The sequence below is a fragment of the Callorhinus ursinus genome, unplaced genomic scaffold, assembly GCF_003265705.2.
Source record: "Callorhinus ursinus isolate GAN/ISIS: 27379988/994484 unplaced genomic scaffold, GSC_fseal_2.0 scaffold25, whole genome shotgun sequence".
NCBI lineage: Eukaryota > Metazoa > Chordata > Mammalia > Carnivora > Otariidae > Callorhinus > Callorhinus ursinus.
The window spans coordinates 37,321,895-37,342,385 of NW_027397087.1; the positions used below are offsets into that span (position 1 = coordinate 37,321,895).

The window sequence follows — 20,491 nt, forward strand, 5'->3', positions numbered from 1 at the left end:
GATAGCAGGAGGGGAAGAATGAAGGGGGGGGAAATCAGAGGAGGAGATGAACCATGAGAGATGATGGACTCTAAAAAACAAACAGGGTTCTAGACGGGAGGGGGTGGGGGGATGGGTTAGCCTGGTGATGGGTATTAAAGAGGGCACGTTCTACATGGAGCTCTGGGTATTATGCACAAACAATGAATCATGGAACACTACATTAAAAACTAATGATGTAATGTATGGTGATTAACATAACAATAAAAAATTTAAAAAAAAAAGACCTCACACAAACACACACAAAAAGAATATGTTGAAGGTTCAGAATGTACCTGGGGTCTAGAAAAGTTTAGAGTCACTGTCATGTCCTTGAAATAAGTATCTGACCTCCCAAAGGTGCAACCTGACTTGGGTATGGATGCTTTATAAGAATGTGTCTCATTTTTTTAAGTGAATCAACTGTGGCCACACCTTATCCACGTACTGCTATCAACATGAGGGCATTGGCAGCTAGGTTTAGACCTTTCAGTTGCATAATTGTGTTTGAGATGCTCATTTGTGTAAAGTCTGGTCAGGAATATCACATGATGGAGTGGTATGTGGGTGATTGAAAAAATTTTCTTTCTTTTTTTTTTGCCTGTCCAGTTCCCAGTGCTGCTCCTCAGAATCTGTCCTTAGAAGTGAGAAATTCAAAGGTAAACTTTATATTGCTATTCATTTTTACTGGCATACTAATAAGTCTCAGAAGGACTTAAAAGAGAGGGAGATTCTATATCAAAAGAATTGTACTCAAGCAGAGAAATAAGGTGTCATAGATATTACACCTGCCAGTAAAGCTGGACTTAGAAACCGACTCCGTGTTTTCTGTTTAATTTTATTGCCTTTCTCTGATGCCAAGATTACGTTAGTCTTTCTGCAGATACATTGTAGTTTGCAAATCCTGACATAATAGATCTTAACAGTTCAGAACATTGGTGATGAGGTGGAAAGAGGTAAGTTGTTTATGATACCGTGGCCCCTTAGTACTGTGAAGTGAAGGTAGACATCCGTCAGAACGGTGCATAGGCTCAGACTCCCTCCTGGCCACGTCCACTGTACACTGAAGGCCATGTGTGCCTCTCCAAGGCCCAAAGCCGCTTCTGGGCTACATTGACAACTGAGACACTCAGTCCTTTCAAAAAACACCATGGGAATCCTTGTCCTTTAATTAAAAACCAGTTATTAATTAATGATTCCCTTCTCGGAGAGTTTTAGGCAGAATTGTCTAATTTCAGCTGTTCCACAGTGGAGATAGCAGAGAACCTTACACCTAACCATAGTTTACTTCCTAATCTATGTGCCTTTGACCTTATATTTTCCTTCTTAAAGCTTTTCTGAGACTTTTGCCTAAATGTCTAAATACCGAGGAGAATAAGGGCCCAGAGCATACTGCCTGCAAATATAATCTTCCCATTTAATCACTGAGGATTTTAAAATTAAAAATAATTTTGAGTGATCCCTAAGTAAAACTCTGTCTTTGCACCCTGCTGCCTTATGTCAGTGAATTCAGGATAGTAACTTAGAAAACAGGACCAAGCTTTTGATATATTCAGTCTTTTCCCTATAATTTTGTCTTTCCCAGAGTATTGTGATTCACTGGCAGCCACCTCCTCCAGCCACACAAAATGGTCAGATTACTGGCTACAAGATTCGCTACCGAAAGGCCTCCCGAAAGAGTGATGTCACTGAGACCTTGGTAACTGGGACACAGTTGTCTCAACTGATTGAAGGTAAGCTGCCTTGCGTGTGGGTGAAAACTAGGAGATGGCATCTTTCTCAGGCATTGAGTTATGCTCGTCTAATGACTACTCTGAGTGGTTGACTTAAAGTGAAAACAGTTCAAAAGAATTCGTAACGGTTCAGTCTACTTCTGACTACATAAAAGTTAATGGAACACAATCTAATAGGTTCTGTCATCTCTGGCTGTTGAGTTTTATTTCTTTACTTGTGGTTTTGTGTTTTCTCCACATTTTCTTTTTTGAATGTATATATACAGCTCTTCCTCAACTTACGATGGGGTTATGTCCCAATAAACCCATCAAAATTTGAAAATATCCTAACTCAGAAATACATTTAACACACCTGACCTGCCAAAATCATAGCTTAGCCTAGGCTACCTTAAATGTGTTCAGAACACTTACATCAGCCTACAGCTGGACAAAACCATTTAACACAAAGCCTATTTTATAACAAATTATTAGATACCTCATGTATTTTATTGAATACTGTACTGAGATTGAAAAACAGAATGTTCTAAGTGTATAAGGAGTTTACCCTTGTGATCCCAAGGCTGACTGGGAGCTGCCACTGCCCCTGCCCAACATCACAAGAGAGGATTGTGCCTCCTATCTCTAGCCTGGGAAAAGATCACAATTTAGAATTTGAAGTGCGGTCTCTACTGCATGCATATTGCTTTTGCATCACTGTAAAGTCAAAAAATATTAAGTTGAACCACCCTGAGTCTGTATTGGTTTTTTGCAATCTCAAAACAAGGCAAAACAAAGCTATATAGGCCAAATATCTACTGTAAAGGTCTACAGAGGTCTACAAAATGACTTTTATAACACTGATACCTCGTGTATGTGGCCTGAAACATTTGTGAATAGCTATAGCAGTGCAGTAATCTTTCTTGCTACATGATAAAGTTTTAGAGAATTCTGTCCAGGATAGCTCCTTTTGTATAGTTTTCCCTTTATGTGCAGCAGAGCAAGTGGCATATTAGGTAACAATGGGCCCTACTGCATCTCTAATATGGGCTTCCTCTATAGATGACAGAATAGCCCCCTCTTCCTTCACCCAGTAGGGGGAGTAGACTTGGCTCTGCAAGGGCCAGTTGGCTTTGCAGGAGAAGCATGGGAAGAAGATGAAGTGCTTTTTGCTCTTTGGATATTGGGACTGTACTTATAAAGAATAAAGATAGATGCCCCTAAGAAACCATTTTGGGGGTTCCTAGCAGAGCTGGTAGAAGAAAACTGCAAGAATTGGAGATATTGACATCATTATCTAAGCCCTGAGAATGAATTTCATCACCCTTGGGGAGCTCTCAGCTTCCCTTACATTGCCCCCTCCTTGGTAGAGAAGCTTGACATCAGCCACTTTCCTATGCCTCCAGGGGTCAAGTTCTTGATAGAACCAAGATCTGGGGTCAAAAAGTTTAGTGGGATGAGTTTCTAAGAATTAGGTGAGTCACTGACAGTGAAAACTTGTACTCTGGTAATCCAGCAAGCTTTTCTCCTTACTTTTCACCTCAAAGATGGGACTGACTTGTTTCAAAATAGGTGAATGTTTGTCTCCAAGGGTAGCTTTCAGTCTTTGAGTTTCTTCACATGAACCCCAGAGCTCTAAGCTGCAGCGAGTACACATGGTTGCAGTGGTGTTGCTGAGACATCTCACTAAAGGAGCATTACAGTGCAATTGGTCTCGTGTGTTCTTAAAAACCAGTTGCCGTGAGAGACTCTGGACTCCGGGAAACAAACTGAGGGTTACAGAAGGGAGACGGGTGGGGGATGGGGTAGCCGGGTGATGGGTGTTAAGGAGGGCATGTGTGGTGATGAGCACTGGGTGTTATACACAACTAATGAATCGTTGAACACTACATCAAAAACTAATGATGTGTACTATATGTTGGCTAATTGAAAATTAAAAAAAAAAAAAACAGTTGCTGCTTTGACTCCAAATACAGATAACATTTCCCATGCATAACAGTACCTGTATACCAGGTACTGTTCTTGTTGCTAATAATGTAAAAACAGAATATAGTCCTGGACCATGAGGAGGCTGTTCATGTTCTCAATGAAACGTTTGATGTGTAAGCAAAATAATCATCTTCATGGTAGAAATAGCTTTTTCTTTATGGAGAAAATCATTGCATTTCAAAATCATATTTAGATTCATTTGTTTAACAGACTTTATTGAACTTGTACTAGTGTGTGCTGGTACTAGGTATACAGTGGTGAGCACAAATGGACATCTTTGCTCTCTTGAAGCATTAACTTGAAGCTTGATAAGCATCAGAGAGCAATATGGATTACCAGGATCCTGTCCTGAACCACAAATTACATGACTCCGTGTTAGCCAGAAGTAATTGTTGTTTCTTCATTCTACACCACTTATGGAACTTAACACATTCTGCCATATCTTTATAATATGAATTGTAGGCCCTAGTTGAGTCTATGAACTCTGTAGGTAACCTGGGAGGAAAGGAACTCTTAGCCTTTTTACACATGCTTCTCTTGCTCACATGTGTGTGCACACACTCCCCCCCCCCCACCTCTTGCTTGCTGTCTTACATTCTAACTCTCCCCAGAGGGGAGGGAATGATAATTTGGTTGAATTCTTTCAGGATCTCAGTTGAGCCATGTCTGCCAGTAGTCCATGTTATTTGTCTATTAACAGTACAAACACATGCACAGCCTTCTCTGGCACTTTCTGCTTCAGTGTAGGCAAGGAGGTGTTGGGTAAACTGACTTGGGCCCAGCCATGTGGCTTCTCCTTCTGCCTTGCTTGTTGCTTTCTTGTGGGCAGACAGCTTCAGGATGGGCCTGCTGAGAACAGAACCTCCCATCTCTTCTCTCACCACGTGACAGGATTCATTAACGGAGCCATCCTGCATCCTGGCCACGTTCTCTCTCTCTCTCTGGTTCTCTCCTTAGACCTTCTGTACAATGCTGCTGGCTAGAGATCCCAATATTTCAATATGGGGAGGTTTGGATCATTTCTCATAACCTTGTAAGATGTAATGCAATATCTAGTATGTAAGTGCTCTAAAGATGTATAAACGGGAAGTGTACACTGAAAAATAGTTAAGATGGTAAATTTTGTTATGTGTTTTAACATAAAAAAATGGATGCATGAATTATCTGAATAGCTGACCATGTTATTGGCTGTTGCTCTACTTTGTAGGGTAGACTTTTACATGTGGATTTTTGTTGCCTTCAGTACATTGGTAAATTTATTACTCATAGTCATTATGAAAAATTGCATAAAAGAAAGGCTTTATTCCTCTTATTGTATATACTTATAGGTAGGTAGGCTATTGTGAAATAGATCTGTAAGCCATATTCATTTGTAGGCCTACTCTTGCTACGGGGTGCCTGAGAGAACAGAGGTGAGGTAACCCAGCAGGAATTACATCTTTTAATTCCTTTCCGTCTTGGGTGTCCTTCTGAGACCAACTGACTTTGTTCCATTGTCATGACTCTTTCATTATCCTTGACCTCTTTTTGACCTTAGCTTCCTTAGTAACAAAATGAAGGGATTACATTAAATGATCTCTGAGGGGCCTTCAAGCTCTTAAAAAAAAAAGGATCTGTAACCTCCTGGGAACTCTGGTCACTGGTTTCCCTCTTGAATGTGTGGGCTTCAGCCTCTGCTGGAGATGTGGGAGCTCGGCTGTGCTGTGGAGATGTATTGCTTGTGCCCTCTAACTTTAATGGAAACTTCATCAAGATAGTAGCTGTGTACTGATTTGGTGGATGAGATACTCAATGAGAAGTTGTTAATCTTTTGTTTTCCAGACTCTTATTTCAGCTTGTCTTTTTTTTTTTTTTTTTTTTTGTCGTTTGGGTCTCAGGTCTTGATCGGGGGACTGAGTACAATTTCCGAGTGGCTGCTCTAACAGTCAACGGCACAGGCCCGGCTACTGACTGGCTGTCTGCTGAAACTTTTGAAAGTGACTTAGATGGTAAGAACAACAATCTACAGGATTGGGAGAAGCTAGGTACTGACTGACTGTAGTCAAATTAGTGAAACTGGAAACCCACAAATTTGGGGGCGTTTATGGCTTAAGTCTGTGCACTTTACCGTATTACATGGCTGTCATTACTGTAATGCAGCGAGTCTCCTAGAGAGCTGCCCCCGCCCCGCCCTCACCCCCACCCCAGTGGCTTTTACGACCTGTCCCTTTCAGCAGGACCAGAACAAATAAAAATGTACAGGTGCTTTAAGTCTAGTTTTTTATCAAGGCCACTGAATAGATGAATGATCTGAAATTTAACACTGAGCCACATCAATCCACCTTTTTCAGCTACAGCTTTCCTTTTCCCTTAGTCCTGGACACCTTGCCCTTTTTCTACCTCTTTATTCAGTGAGTACCTTTATACAGCTGTGTATATGCCTTTATGACACACAGGTGCTACACTTGGGAGACAAAAGATCTGGGTCCTTATTCTCATTCTTGGTTTGCTAATTTTGAAATTTAGATAGCAAGTTATGCTTTGAAGTAACGGATTTGAAAGATATACTATAAATTGCTACCTTTTTTAAGCCTCTTAGTCTCCCACCATTTAAATCAATATGTGATTCTAAAGTTTCCTTTTTTCTGACTTATATTACTCAGGGGAGTAAATAATAGATACAATTGCTGTAATGTGATACTTGATCATCTGTTGACAACAGGCTTCTAATTAGTTGGTCTTATGCCTTTCTCATTCCACCTAGGTAAGTCTGGGACTCAGATGTGAGACCAAGAGGAATGAATAACTATTGAAAGGCAATTTGTTTCCCTCCATTGGGTAGAGGTTCTTAGATCTCTTTGTCTTCCCTTCCAAATTAATACTGCATTGTCTTGTATTTCAGGCTGTTTGGATTTTGCTTTCTTCTTAGAATATAGTAAAACTATGAGCCATACTTCACTACACATACAGATTCTCTGTGAATTCTTGGGCATAATGGAAAAATCTTAGCCCCAAATAATTTGGCAGGAGGCTAAACACTATGCCCCAAGGATGGTAAATATTCTAAAGTCTTGCTTTTCTACTTTCCTTCCCAGAAACTCGTGTTCCTGAAGTGCCTAGTTCTCTTCACGTCCGGCCACTGGTCACTAGTATTGTAGTAAGCTGGACTCCTCCAGAGAATCAGAACATTGTGGTCAGAGGTTATGCCATTGGTTATGGCATTGGCAGCCCTCATGCCCAGACCATCAAAGTGGACTATAAACAGCGCTATTACACCATTGAAAATCTGGGTATGTATGCTAAGTAGAAGAAGTAATTGCATATGGGATTTCTTTCTTTTGACATTTGATTGTATGATAATTTTATTTTTACAGAAAACTTTAAAATATAGTACAAAGAGGGGTGCCTGGGTGGCTCAGTTGGTTAAGCGTCTGACTCTTGATTTTGGCTCAGGTCATGATCTCAGGTCGGGCTCTGTGCTGGGCACAGAGCCTGCTTAAGATTCTTTCTCTCCCCTCTTTCTCTGCCCCTCCCCCACCCCACTCACACTCTCTCTCCCTCTCAAAAAAAAAAAGTACAGAGAATTTCTATATATTCTTCACTAAGAGTCCCCAAAAGTTAACATTTCACCACATGTGCTTTATCATTCTCTGTCTTCCTGTACATATATATTTTTTCACCGAACCATTTGAGAGTAAGTTACAGATGGGATGCCCCTCCACCCTCTGATACTTTAATGTGCTTTTCCTAAAAATGAGGAATTTTCTAATATAACTACAGTACAGTTATCAAAGTCAACAAATTAACACTCAGACAATATCTCTAGACTTTATTTATATTTTACTAGTTGCTCCATTAACGTCTTTATAACAAAAGAAAAACATTGTTTTCTGGTCCAGGATCACTTGTTGCATTTAGTTATCATGTCTCATTAGTTTTCTCTTGATACAGAACAGTTCCTTGTTTTTTTCTTGAATTTTATGACTTTGACATTTTTGATAAGTATAGACCATTTATATTTTATAGAATGTCTCTTAGTTTAGACTTGCCTAATATTTCCTCAGTACTCTCAGCTTATGCATTTTTGGAAGGAATAGCATACATACATTGTGTTCTTGTCAGTACATCGTATCAGGAGGCACATGAAAGTCTGGTGCTAGTGATGTTAACTTTAATCACTTGGTTCAGAGGGTATCTGCTACATTCCCTAAAGTTATTGTTTTCTCCTTCAGAATTAATAAATACTTTGTGGGGGAAATACTTTGAGTCTTTGTAAACATCTTATTTCTCGTCAAACTTTCATTCACTAGTTTTAGCGTCTTTAGTAACAGTTATTACTGTGGTGTTTCCCAAGTGAATTTCTAATTCTATTATTTCTTCTACATTTATCAGCATTCTTTGATAAAGAAGAGCTTTCCTTCTCTTCCTTAGTGAAAGAATGGCGAATGGGAGCCTATGACTGATTCCTCTGTTTGACATCTTCCATCTTTCTTTGAGCACTTTCTTCCTTTTGGACACAGTAAGATATAGTAGGCTCATCTGATATTTTCCTACCCTTAGCCCTTGAATCAGTCATTTCTCCAAGGAATGCTGGTTTATTTTATGGAAAATGACATTTAGAAACCAATATCTGAACACTATACACACTCCTTGTTATCAGGGTAGAAAATCCTCATGCATCTATAAAAAAGGCTACTAAGACTATAAGTGAGTTCAGCAAAGTCACAGGATACAAATTTAATATACAAAAATAGTTATATTCCCATGTACTAACAATAAGCAGTTGGAAGTTGAAATTAAGTCGTACCTACATAGCATCAAAAAATATGAAATACTTAGAGATAAACTTTAAAAATATGTACAAGGTCTATACACTGGAAATTAGAAAATTATTGCTGAGAGAAATTAAAGATGACTTAAATAAGTAGAGGTATCATGTTTATGAATCGGATAATATTATTAAAATGACAGTTCTCCCCGGTGCAATTCTAAGTAAAATCCTGACAGACTTTTTTATAGAAATTGATAAACTTAATTCTAAAAATCAAAGGAACTAGAATAACCAAACAGTTTTGAAAAAGAGAAATCAGATCTTTTCAACAATTCTTCAGATGTCTTCTAAAGACCCACATTACCTGATTCCAGGACTTATATAAGGCTACTGTAGTTGAGACATTGTGGTGGTATTGGTGCAAAGGTAGGTGTTACAGATCAATAGAACAGAATGGAGTCCAGAAATAGATCTATATATATGTGGTCAATTGATTTTTGACAAACACAATAAGATAATTTAGTGGGGAAGGTGTAGTCTTTTCAGCAAAAGGTGTGGGAAGAATTGGATATCTGTATGAGAAAGAAAGGGAACTTTCCTTGACCTTTATTTCACATCATACACAAAAACAGAGCTAAATGCAAGAACTAAAACCATAAAACTTCTAGAAGAAGACAGGAAAAAACCTTCATAGTTTTGAGGTAGACAAGTGCTGTGTGTGCTGCCATCTCAACATTTCCCCACACCCTGGAGGAATCCCACAGAAATGTTTTTCAAATCTTCTTTCCTTTCTCTGCACTTAAGATCATGCATCGTCACCCTTGACTTTTTTTTTTTAAGATTTTATTTATTTATTTGACAGAGAGAGACACAGAGAGGGAACACAAGCAGGGAGAGTGGGAGAGGGAGAAGCAGGCTCCCCGCCGAGCAGGGAGCCCGATGTGGGGCTCGATCCCAGGACCCTGAGATCATGACCCGAGCCGAAGGCAGACGCTTAACCGACCGAGCCACCCAGGTGCCCTGAATTTTTTAAATTCTGGAGAATGTTTTCCTAAGTGTTTTCACTTGTTTCCTTCCTTCAGATCCCAGCTCTCACTATGTGATAACCCTGAAAGCCTTTAACAACGTGGGTGAGGGCATCCCCCTGTATGAGAGCGCTGTGACCAGACCTCACACAGGTAAGCCATCCTGTCCGCCTCTGTCTTCAGCATTTTTTCCAGCAGCTTATGTGGAATGTTGGCATGATGTCTGTCCCATAGGTATCAGTGAAAGGGAAAGTATATGCCAGCGTGGGCTGCAGGCTTCATATAGGAAAAGAGGCTTTCAACACGGAAATTTCCATTAATTTCTGTTTTGCTTTTTAGAAAATGCTAACAATCTAGTCATTCATATAAATAATTCCATGTAGAATGTAGCACATATTTTTAATATGTTGGGATCTAGAAACTATAGTTTTGAGAGAATTACAAGTGATTTGGGGGGCACCTGCGTGGGCTTAAGTATGGTTAATGGTTAAGTATCTGACTCTTGATTTTGTCTCAGGTCATGATCTCAGGGCAGTGAGATCAAGCCCTACATCAGGCTCCGCGCTGAGCATGGAGCCTGCTTAATATTTTCTCTCTTCCTCTCCCTCTGCCCCTCCACACCCCTAAAAAAAATGATTTTCATCTTTTGGTCATGGAGTTATAACCAAAATGAGTGAAAAAAATGAACAAGTCTCCGTATCTCTGGAGGAATTAGATAGGTTACTAATGGTCTCAATAAATGTGTATGATCAGTGAATCCAGCATTTTCTTTACTAGTCACCTGAGTTGATTGGGAAGGTATTCTTCTATTTGCTTTTCATTTGCTTTTTATATAAAGAGTATAAAGTCAGTTGTACTATCCATTTGATCAACTGTACATTTATTACAAACGAGACCAAAATATTGTTTTTTGTAATAAAAACATTACATTAGTTGTCATATAATGTAAAATTTCTGTAGATAAAACATCTAATATAGGGCTGAATGAGAAAGTTTATTGAAATAAATATATTAGACTTGTAAATTTTTCTAAAGGGTCCTGAAAACCCAAGAATTTATTATTTGCAGAAATGCTCTTTCCCCATTTGTTTTCCAGAGCTGTGTATCTCTATTGCCTGCTGTATTTTCTGGATACTTTGTGTAATAATGCAAATTTCACATTATTCTTTTTAAAAAGATCATCTCTGCCCCCTTTTTTCTTTAATGCTTTTACTTAATAAGACCAGCATCATCACTACATGTTTGGTAGTTCTGTCCTGTCTTCTCCTGTGTGCTTATAATTTATAAGTTCTTTTGCAAAGAGCTTTGGTATTCCAGAAAGGAAAAAAAAGTAAGATGAAAAAGAATATTTAAATAAGTGGTTTGCTACTTTCTTAAATTAGCCTATAATTTTGAAATTTTCTCTTATGTCACTTAAAAATATAGCCTTCTGGTTAGAAGTATACAAGGAAATGTTCCTAAGTCATGTAACCTTGTTATCTTTTCCAAGAGTTATTACAAATAAAAAAAATTTCTCAAAGAAGTCTAATGATTTTTGCACCTGAAGGTGCATTTTCTATAACTAGTTGGTTTGTTTCCTGATCTTTGAACAAAGCCCTTGACTATAATGTATGCTGTTCCTCTGTTACTTTAGTCCTCATTGTGTAGGAAATACACAAATGGAGACTATTACATTAGTTTGGCACTTATTCATAAACAAGGTTCATGCCATTTCAGGTTTTGAGTTACAGGAAGGGCCACTCTCCTTAACCAGGTGGGAAACCCATTTTAAAACCTTAACTTAAAATAAATCAATATGTATGTACTTAGAAAACCTGACCAAGAGTTGATAAAGCCCAGTGGATCCTACTGTATTGTCCTGGGCTCATGGTCCTTGGTGCATATTCTAACCTCTGTTTTGACACTGAGCTTAGAGAAGGTGTCAGCTGCATATGGCACAGGACATACATGAGTATAGACTTTTCTGTCAAATAAGTATTCTGATTTCTAATGTTCATAAAGGCTGTCACTTGGACCCATAAGTATGTCATTTCACGTAACTGATTGGGATTCATTAGGTGGGTTATTCTCTGATTCTACTGGAGAAAGCATAGCAGATATTCCCTCATGGTGTCAGCCTACCTTTTCCTCAGGAAGAGTAATGCCCTTGAGTTCCTTTGCTTTATTTGGATGTGAGCCATTTTGCTTTTAGACCCAGGACATCAGCAGATCTGAACTGGACCCTGTGTGGATATCAGATAACCCTAAAACCAAGGCCAGGCTTAGTTGCCATTGGCTGACATTCAGGACTCAGGCTTGAGAATAGGACCCTCACATGTTCATTGACCTGCATTGATAAGCCATGTCCCCAAAATTCAGTCACATTCATCAAAATACCAAAACAGATCATGAGCTTTGTGTTGCTTGTTCTGAAATTACACCCTTGATTTTAAAAGTACTTTGTATCTTCTCACAATCCTTTTTGGAAAGGAGATAGAATTTTCAAGTAATTTAAAGAAATTCAAGTATGAATATGTTAATGTAATCATTGGATTATCAATTGTTAATATACCTAGAGAATACAATAGAGAATATAGTTAATTATTTCCCTAGACATTTTCCTGCAAATTTTTTCTGAAAGAACACAAGTGGAAATATTCTTTTTAATGAATGGTGGTTATCTTTTAACTCCGGATTCTCTTTCTCTTTCTCCATTTCTCACCTTTCATTCCATTATATTACCCTGCATTTTCCTTTTCTTTTATTTTTGTTTATGTTAAAATGCCACTTCCCTTTTTTAATTACTTTTTACCCAGACACTTCTGAAGTTGATTTATTTGTTATTAATGCTCCATACACTCCAGTGCCAGATCCCACTCCCATGATGCCACCTGTGGGAGTTCAGGCTTCCATTCTGAGTCATGACACCATAAGGATCACATGGGCGGACAACTCACTGCCCAAACACCAGAAGATTACAGATTCCCGGTACTACACAGTCCGATGGAAAACCAACATCCCAGCAAACACCAAGTACAAGGTACTGGCACATTTGCTCTAGGTGAGAAAATCTAGCTCTTAATATTTCCTAATTCTAAAGTTCTTGATTCTTATGCTTCCAGAATGCAAATGCAACAACTTTAAGTTATTTGGTGACTGGTTTAAAAGCAAATACACTGTATGAATTCTCTGTGATGGTGACCAAAGGTCGAAGATCAAGCACATGGAGTATGACAGCCCATGGGACCACCTTTGAATTTGGTATGTGTTGTCTGAATCTTTGTAAGACGTGAAAGCCAGTGGAAGTCCAGCTAATGCTGGGCCACATTCCAAGTCATGAGACTTCTCATCACCTGCTTCTACTACCCAAGGAAAGAATCAAGGGCATGAATTAACCCACTTACAGAACGTAGTGAGCAGCACAGCTGGAGTTCAGTGTTTGCTTTTTCAGCTGATGAATTAGGTTTCCTTCATCACTGAACAAGAACATTAGCAAATAATGGGATTATAGAATGCAAAGTATACTAGATTTTAGGAATCAAGGGACTTGAGTTCCATCCCAGGTCAACCAAATACTGACTGTGTAAGTCATAAGTAAGTCATCCAGCCTATCATTTCTTCCATCTGCAGAAGAGGGGTGATAATAATATCTGCTTTTCCTACCTTATAGGGTTATTGTAAGGTAAAATGAGCAGATGAGAAAGCACTGTGTAGATGTAAAGGATTACTGTTATTAATCCTGCTTTATTGCTAAATTGAGATAGAAAAAATGAAGCGACCTGCTCTTCACCAAGCCTCTGCCAATGCCATGCTTGCTAGAGCCTCAGACCTTTACCAGGGAACCTGAAAGCTGCCCCAGCAGCCTTCTTACAACCAGTTAGTATCTGGTAAAATCCCATTGGGGCAGCCTAAGGGATTTTGTCTGTAAGTAAACATGAAAGATAAAAGACACCTAGCAAATTAAGGGGAAAGCAGGCTTGTATCCAAGTTTGAGATTTTGTTTGCCTTTTGCTCATTTGTAGGTCTGCCCTCTACCTCTCGTACTTTTCTAGCATGGGGATATGTGTAACCATTGGGAGCCTCTGTCCCTTCCAGCCTCCTATGGCTTTTTTCTCCTGTATATAAATAATGAAAAAATGGCGCTAATCAAGTCTCTCCAGACTGGGCCTGGCCCTGATGTCTTTTTGTCTCCTGCACAGTTGGTTGGACTTCCTACAGAGAAAAGGGGTTGGATCTGGAGAGCTTAGAAATAACAGTGCATAAAAGTTTAAATAGACCTTGAGTTTGCTTTCTTTGCTAGTTTTAAGAATATCTTTTTGCTTCATTCCAATCCATTAGTTAATAAATAATATTATGTATTTTCTTAGGATGTCTTCATTTCACCAGGCTTCCTTCCATTGTATGCTAGGAAGATTCCAGTATTTTAGGAAGAGAAGAGTAAATTTAAGGATGTACTTAATTTGCTCATTTCTATACTAGTACATTAAAAGTTATTAGCCATAACATGGAAATAAAAGAAATGCAGTGTTGTTTTTATTGTTGGTGTTGTTTCATAACAGCTTTGCATTTCAGAGCAATAATCTCAAATAGTTGACAGTGCAAACTTAAAATAAAAACAGCAATTTGTAACTCATTTATTCTTTGAGGGAATAGGGGGTTTCAAACATTATATTTTGTTTGGAGAGCCAACTATAAGTGAAAGAGAAAATTATTTTACACTTGAAAATATTCTAACAAAATAATCCAAATTTGGGGAGGGGGGAAGTCATCTTGGGCAAATTACATAACTTTTTTCATTGTCGATGCCCTGCTCTATCAAGCAGGGATAGTGGCAACTGTCTTTCGAGTTGCCATAAATATTAAGTGAAGTACTATTTATAAAATGCCTGGTATAATGTAGATACTTGGTAACTAACTACAGAGGTCTTTTGATTTCCTTACCTAAGAACCCTATAAATCCCTGATCTCCAGCCCAAGATACCAATTCTATATCCTCATAGTATGGTGTTTTTTCTTTGGTACTTGGCATATTCTTCTTCTTCTTTTTTTTTTAAAGATTTATTTATTTATTTGACAGAGAGACAGCAAGAGGGAGAACACAAGCAGGGAGAGTGGGAGAGGGAGAAGCAGGCTTCCGGTGGAGCAGGGAGCCTGACGCGGGGCTCGATCCCAGGACTCTGGGACCATGACCTGAGCTGAAGACAGACGCTTAATGACTGAGCCACCCAGGCGCCCTGGCATATTCTTCTTTTTATTGGATCTGTTTACATGTAGACTATGAGTTCTTTGAAGCCAGGAGACTTTAGCTTTTTTGCCTTATACTTCTTATTGCACCTTATAAAAGGAAAGGGTTGCAGAAATAGTGAATGAAACTGGAATGGACAGGAATTATTGAAAGTGTTATTATTTTGTAGTTCCTACTTCTCCACCCAAGGATGTGACAGTTGTGAGTAAAGAGGGAAAACCTAGGACCATAATTGTAAATTGGCAACCTCCCTCAGAAGCCAATGGCAAAATTACAGGTAAGATGCCTTTGAGTGTGTATCTGTTCTCTGTTCCAGTCATGCAGAAGCATTCCAGCCCAGTACTGTGTAGTTAGGAGAAGTGGGAGTCCAGAGGTTGGCTTGATCATTTTATGAGGCACAGGGAGTCATGATGGTCCTTGAAAGTGGACCAGGGGGGTGCTGTTTGCTCATATTAACGTAAACATGAATTGCCAGTTGGTTGTTCTGACTCACTGAGTGAAAATCTGATGGGTGTTGTTACATTAGACAGTCTTTGGCTACATTGGGACCTTTTGGACATACTTATTTTCATCAGAAAAGCTGTTCTTCTCTGCCTCTGACTAGATGATCACCATGGAAGTTAAAGACCCTGCCTGATTCTACAGGGTAGTACCCAGTAAATACAGATTCAGCTCTTTTAACCTGAAGTCCCAAAAAGCTCATTAGACTTTTAATTCCGTTTTTCCCCCAGGCCTGCTACTTCAGCTTCCTGTGCTCTAACACTAGAGTTAGAAGTTTGAATTGGCCTAGGCCTTTGAAGGGGCCTGGGATTTTTCCTTGGACTTCCAGAGAACTTTCCACGTAGAGGACACTATGTTTTCCTCAGCTTTATCAGGGAGGAAAGCCTGAGAGCCTGGGATTTAGCTGTTAATTATTCTCGTCGGAACCTCTGCTCCATGTAGGTGTATCCTGAGGAACAGGAGTTTGCTTTCTGATGTTCCTTTGTATGAATAAGGAAACTGAAAGCATGTCTTAATATTGTCCTGCTTCAACTTTCAATTAGAATTTCTTCCCATAAATCCCTGGTGTCATTTTTTAGGTTTTTGAACTTGCCTGTTCTGTAAAAGAATGAAGCATGACTTGACTTGGATTACATTTTATTTTGTCTTCAAAAACCAGTAATGATGCAGTCAGTGCATTTTTGGCTGTGTAGGTCAGGTAGGCATGTGGGTGTCTGTTCTTGCCTCAAACATGGAGACTGAGTGCCCCCTGGTGGGAGTAGCAGGTGATGTTTCACTGTGACTTCACCCACTTCAAGTCTGGGAGAGCTTTAATAAAGGTACTGCCCACATCCCCAGGTCTCCCAGGAGTTTTTCTTCTGGGAAATCACATTGCAGAGAGCTAAACAGCATGTTGGGCCAGTGTTGGTTTTCAAAAGTGCATTATTTTAATCATAGACCCTTGATGGGTACATTATTCAAATATTAAGATGTTGAAATGATTGGATTGTTTTCCTTATATTTCTTAGCTTCTGAGAGTTCTCAACCCTATATTATTATCATAACTACTTTTATTGCTTCAACTACTGATACAGATGATAACTTATAACCTGGCACTGTTGAAATTGTGGTTTTTCTCTTTATGATGTTCAGTGTAGCATTTTGAATGCATTCTACTGTTGGTCTTTAATCAGTAAGTGGTTCTCTACTTGTATATGCTATAACAGATATCTTTATTGACTTAAGAAAAGAAAAGGCAGGAATAAGATATCTTTTCTCATTTCCTCGTTTGGACAGGTTACATCATATATTATAGTACGGATGTGAATGCGGAGATACACGACTGGGTTATTGAGCCTGTTGTGGGAAACAGGCTGACTCACCAGATACAAGAGTTAACACTTGACACACCGTACTACTTCAAAATCCAAGCCCGAAACTCAAAGGGCATGGGGCCCATGTCTGAAGCTGTCCAATTCAGAACACCTAAAGGTAAATCTCCACTAAACAGCATTTTATTCTATGTCTCTTTAGTGGGGCAATGCTTGCACATATCACTTTAGCATATAGAGACTATGGAGACTATAAGAAGCCCTGATGGGTCCCCGCGTGTGTGCACCTAATCTCAGCTGGTCCGCCCGAGACCCACTGAGCGCCAACCCTATTCCCCCGCGCGGTCCCATAGCGCCAACCCTATTCCCCCGCGCGGTTGGTTTCCACTCCAACAAGATGAAAGAAACTATCGTGAACCAGGAGAAACTCGCCAAACTGCAAGCACAAGTGCGCGTTGGTGGGAAAGGAACTGCTCGCCGAAAGAAGAAGGTGGTTCATAGAACGGCTACAGCAGATGATAAAAAACTTCAGTTCTTAAAGAAGTTAGGGGTAAACAATATCTCTGGTATTGAAGAAGTGAATATGTTCACAAACCAAGGACCAGTGCTCCACTTTAACAACCCCAAAGTTCAGGCATCACTGGCAGCGAACACTTTCACCATTACAGGCCATGCTGAGACAAAGCAGCTGACAGAAATGCTACCCAGTATCTTAAACCAACTTGGTGCAGACAGTCTGACTAGTTTAAGAAGACTGGCTGAAGCTCTGCCCAAACAATCTGTGGATAGAAAAGCACCACTTGCTACCAGAGAGGATGATGATGATGAAGTTCCAGATCTTGTGGAGAATTTTGATGAAGCTTCCAAGAATGAAGCAAACTGAATTGAGTCAACTTCTGAAGAACATAAAACTTGAAGAAGTTGCTGGGAGCTGCTTTTTTATATTATGACTGCTTTTTAAAATTTTGTTCATGGATCTGATAAAATCTAGATCTCTAATATTTTTAAGCCCAAGCCCCTTGGACACTGCAGCTCTTTTCAGTTTTTGCTTATACACAGTTCATTCTTTGCAGCTAATTAAGCTGAAGAAGCCTGGGAATAAAGTTTGAAACAAGGTTAATAAAGTTCTTTGCCTAGGAAAAAAAAAAAAGAAGCCCTGATGATGAGCTTATGAGCCACAGTGTGAACATTTGTCTCAAAATGATCCCTCGCCCACCCATTGACCACCAGGTCAGTGCTGCCTAGGTTACTGGCCTAACCGTATCACAGACAAGGCTGTTCAAGGCAGAGGGATTGCAGTGATCTCAGAGTTTTTACCAGTCAGATCAGATGTGGTTCTCTTGGTTCTCAGGTAGAGTAATAGCATGTTATTGTGATGGATGATTCCCTTTACACACATGCAGGCTTTTAACCTGAAAGGCTTATTCGTGGACCTTTGTAGAGAGAAAGACACTAACAGGGGAGCTTTGAAGAAAACTCTAGATAAGAAAGTGAAGGTAAAGTACTGAACCAAGTGAGCCTAGGAATAAAATTTAGTTGGGGACTGAGTCTGTGGAAATGTGGAAACCATATATGGATTTCTTTTCTGTTAGTACTGAAAATAAGACTCAATTTGTTTGGAAGTTTGTGGGGTTTTATTTTTTTTCCTTTAAAAATTCTGCCTGTCCCACCTTCAAAGCTTGTGATCCTTGCTCTTGTTTTTTCTCCCCCTGTGCTTGGCCTGTTAGCGGACTCCTCTGATAAAATGCCTAATGATCAAGGTAAATCAGTAGATGGCCTCTCTCTCCTTTCCTCTCTTTTGTGACCTATTTTTATTAGCTTTTTGTTGTTTTTATTTCTTTTTTTTTCCTGAAAATCAGTCCTATATGTTAAAACCCACATTATTCATTGGCCAAAGTGGAGTTGAGTCCATGTTTGTGGCACTTGGGGTATCTGAAAAGCTGGGGAATTGACTTAGGGGTTAAATAGGCAGGGGAAAAACTGAGGAGAGTAAACGGAGTTCTGCAGCTGTACATTGGCCTTAAGTGTGGGCCAGTTTGTCCTCTGTGCTAAGATACTGAAATTCTGTAACAATGATAGGCATTTGGACCAGTATGAGAACAAGCATACCAATTTGTCGTATTTGTATCTAGGATTACATTACTAAATGAAAAGTTGTAATCAAATTCAGCAAATACCCTATTTTCCTCCCCTCACCAAGAATCTACAGACTTACCCTACTGAATTGTGTGATCATCTGTGACAAAATTAGTGCTATTTATTCTGTTAAATAAGCTTAATTCAGAGCTCTTTTTCTGTTTCTTCCCTTAAATATATCTGCTTGTTTTAAAAGAGAAACAATTTAAAATGGAAACTTAGGAAGTACAGGCTTCAGTGTCACCATTCTCGAAATTGTCAACATAGTTTTTCCACTGTTATTGCTATGGTGGAGAGGTAACTGGACTGTGGTTTTCATCTCTGGGGAGTCAGCTAGAGTTGGTATCTGTTTTCTATACTCAGAGCAATGGAAGTAAAGTTGATGGTTGCTTTCAAGGTCTAAGAGTAGCCTTTAGAAATAAAAAGTCTTGGGGCGCCTGGCTGGCTCAGCTTGGTGGGGTGTGCAACTCTTAATCTTGGGGTTGTGAATTTGAGCCCCATGTTGCATGTAGAGATTACTTAATAAAATCTTTAAAAAGAAAAAGAAAGAAAAAGTCTTTGGATCTTGTTAATGGCAAGGAAAGGTGAGAACTTGAGGTTGCATGTTTCAGGGCTTTGGAAATGTATTTGCACTCAGTCTTTTGTTGTATGTTGGAAAAACTGCAAATGTGCTTGTGTATATGTGTAAGGCGCCCTAGTGATGGTAGACATTTTGACTTAAGTGTGAGAACAGAAAAATAACGATACTGTGTATGCACAGAGTATAAATGTGCTCATTGTTTTTCCCACACTTCACTGGATAAGCCAGAGTGCAAGTCTTACTTGCACCACACCTCTGGCCTTTAAAATTCTTTACCCATAGTTCTTTTTGGTGTTTGGTTAATCCTTGGAATTTCTTCATAGGTTATATTTAAAAGCAAAAATGCTGGGAAATAGAGGAATTAAACCAACCAGTTTATTGGCAAAGTATATTCTTTGGCAATTATTTACATAATATGATAGTTGGGCTTACATGTGGGCTACCTGAAAAATAAGCACCCTTAAGTCTGAAGAGCCTTACAAGGGCTAAGTCATCTCCTCCAACTAGACTTCATCCCAGTGAAAAGAACAACTGGAATCCTAACATAGGGTGTGTGCCATTTGGGAACAATGATGGCCATGGAAGTAAGGAGATAAAGGAACAAGTATGGACAACAGAAAAGGGATCGGGGACTGAGTTAAATATGCCCTTTTGGATACCCAACAACTTCCGTTACTTTGGGAGTTTTGAGCTTCTGGAAACAGAAAACATTGTTCTCATCTCTATATTTATTCTGTTAAATGAACTATATATAGACATATTCAGAATTTAATTTTTCATTTAGTCCAACTCTGATAATTTATATAAGTACTTGACATTGGCTGTAATGTTTAATAGAAACATTTTATGCATTTCTAGTCAAGCTTTATTTGTAGAAATAATTATTTATGAGTGTTTTCTGAAGCTTCATGCTCTGTGCCTCTGCAAAGGGAAAGGTTATATTCTTCCCTAAAGATTTATTATGTATGTAATAATAGCAGCTAATATTTGATGAACAACTGCTATGTGTCAGGCAGTATTCAAAATATTTTATAGGAGTAAGTTTCCTTTTAATCCTCAATACATTTTTGTGAAGTAGATACCATTATTATCGCTGCTTTACGATGAAGAAACTGAGACCCAAAGATAATAAATGACTTGCCAGAAGTCAAGTACGTGATAGGCCAGTATTCAAGTGAAGGCAGTGTGCTGTATTAACCATGAGGAGCAGCTTTGACTTTGCAATTCTTTCAGACTTCTTCAGGAGGAA

The 20,491-nt window shown here is 39.1% G+C and overlaps 1 protein-coding gene across 9 annotated transcripts in view; it reads left to right on the forward strand.

Moving 5' to 3' along the window:
• NEO1 (neogenin 1) overlaps nt 1-20,491 on the forward strand; it is a 240,133-nt gene that overhangs the window by 195,795 nt on the left and 23,847 nt on the right. For 5 of the 9 annotated variants that reach the window (XM_073877334.1, XM_073877342.1, XM_073877340.1 and 2 more), the window contains 10 exons: nt 628-677; nt 1,604-1,751; nt 5,594-5,704; nt 6,791-6,985; nt 9,549-9,644; nt 12,287-12,510; nt 12,593-12,731; nt 14,885-14,992; nt 16,492-16,686; nt 18,254-18,286. In XM_073877334.1, the coding sequence (XP_073733435.1) occupies nt 628-677; nt 1,604-1,751; nt 5,594-5,704; nt 6,791-6,985; nt 9,549-9,644; nt 12,287-12,510; nt 12,593-12,731; nt 14,885-14,992; nt 16,492-16,686; nt 18,254-18,286 (1,299 nt within the window). The remainder of the gene's footprint in view (nt 1-627; nt 678-1,603; nt 1,752-5,593; nt 5,705-6,790; nt 6,986-9,548; nt 9,645-12,286; nt 12,511-12,592; nt 12,732-14,884; nt 14,993-16,491; nt 16,687-18,253; nt 18,287-20,491) is intronic. The other 4 variants (XM_073877335.1, XM_073877339.1, XM_073877336.1 and 1 more) reach the window with 3 other exon arrangements.